The sequence below is a fragment of the Pteropus vampyrus genome, unplaced genomic scaffold (genome assembly GCF_000151845.1).
Source record: "Pteropus vampyrus isolate Shadow unplaced genomic scaffold, Pvam_2.0 Scaffold183, whole genome shotgun sequence".
In the NCBI taxonomy this organism is placed as follows: Eukaryota; Metazoa; Chordata; class Mammalia; order Chiroptera; family Pteropodidae; genus Pteropus; species Pteropus vampyrus.
The window spans coordinates 151,787-153,651 of NW_011888964.1; the positions used below are offsets into that span (position 1 = coordinate 151,787).

General features: G+C 49.2%; 1 protein-coding gene across 1 annotated transcript in view; it reads right to left on the reverse strand.

The window, feature by feature from the left end:
• Positions 1 to 1,865, reverse strand: part of SLA (Src like adaptor) — a 23,938-nt gene that overhangs the window by 13,286 nt on the left and 8,787 nt on the right. Inside the window, exon 2 of the mRNA XM_011371105.2 lies at positions 711 to 812. Coding sequence (XP_011369407.1) covers positions 711 to 812 — 102 coding nt within the window. The remainder of the gene's footprint in view (positions 1 to 710; positions 813 to 1,865) is intronic.

The following is a 1,865-nucleotide window of genomic DNA, read 5'->3' on the forward strand; positions in this document are numbered from 1 at the left end:
TCTGTCATTGGCTACGTTGACCCAAATCTCTTCCTATGAAAATTTAGTTTTTAAATCTATCCTCCCGCTTCAAGCTAAGCAGAGAATCTCCCCACATGCTGGCGATAGCCACCTTTCTGGGACCAGCAGCTGGTGTTTCTAACTTATGTTCTACAACCGGAAGCTTTTTAAAAATAAATGTTTACTATACTGACTCACATCCTGCGATATAACCAAGATACTTTCGCGTGTCTCTGTCAACAAGGGTTTAAATAAACGGGGTTTAGAGCCTCCATCTCTTCTACAGCCTGTTTTGAATCAGGGAGAGACAACAGGATAGAAGGCGACGCTTTTTGTTTGTCATCGGAAGTTTTTCCAGACCCTCGTGTCCTCCGTCCTGAGCTAGCACTGGTAGATAATATCAGCACTGCATGTGTGCTGGGAGATGAGGCCAACGTGAGAAGCAGAGCCTGGATCATAAAGAGTCTCAAAAGCCATTAAGGAATTTAACTTTCATCCAGTAGGCATTGGGGAGCCACAGGAGGTTTTAGAGTGCTGGCAGCATTAAGGAGGATCAAGCATTTAGGCCTCTGTCTGGGCCAAACTTCTCACCTCTCAGTAGGACCAGGGCCCATGTGGAATTGGACAGCTATAGCTAAAATCTAACTCTTTCCACCCAAACCAAGTTCATCCTTTGTGGGGGGATTGTAAACGTTGTGGAAAGCTGACTCACTCAGAAATCACACGTAGTTTCTCCCCGCAGCGGAATATTGGGGGGCTGATGTCAGGGGATGGGTAGTCGCTCAGCACAGCCAGGAAGTCACTGTCCAGTCCTAGAGAGACAAAAGCAAAGGGTGTTCCTTCTTACGAGGAGCTAAAAGGAGGCCCTGGGTGGGGGTTGGGGAGGGGTCAGGCGCAAAGGCGAGTCCCTCTTGGGGACTTTGCACCTAGAGACACCTGACCTGTTTTGAAACAGCGGTCATAGCAGGCCTTCCTCTCTTCAGGGATGGTGACACGGGCACTTGAAGGAACCCTGGGAGCCAGGCGACTCACTGCCGTACTACAGCCCAGGGACGTTCCCTGTCCTTGGGAGAGCCGACGTTGCTGAGCCTGCCTCAGCCCTGATGCCCTCATCTGTGAGATGGGGACCTTAGTAGGTCCTTGAGCTGAAGTCACCTTCAGGGTCAGCCCCACATCTCCTGGTCTGTGGAATCCTGGGCGAGTTCCAGGATGCTTACTAGACTTAACTTCCCCACCTTTAAGATGGGGCTAGTGACATGTCATTCTAGGGTCCTCATGAGATGAGATGAAAGCACGTGGCAGCACCTCATAAGAGATAAGGGGCTCTAAATAGATCCCTTTCATTATTATTGCCACCGGTGCCTTCTCTGGGCCTTGAGGGCCCCGCATCTCTAATATTGTGGTGGTGGGGGAGTGGAGGCTAGCCTACATGATTCTGAGGACCCACCAAGACCGGAAGACCGGAACTCAATAAAGCACCTCTTCCTTGCAGAATAGAAGGCACCACATTGGGGCTCCGTCTAACAGGAACTCTTGGGGAAATGGCGGACGAAAACTTAAGTACTTTTCATCATTCGTATGTTGGAAGTAATTCTGGTGCAGTTTTCGAAAGGCAAGCGTGCTCTCTGGTTCGTGTGAGTACGGCTTGCTGCAGAGGAGACAGCGATGTGACGTAGGATTTGTTTACTGGCACTAAGCAGAGTCCTTATTTCACAGCCTTGGTGATTTACCATAAGCACCACATTATGTGCAGGATAATATTGGGGTACATTTTGGGGGAAATAATATATCTCAGAGATCAGCATAGTAACTATTTGCTACAGTGTTTATCACTCCATCTGCTGGCTGGGCATCAGAACTCATCA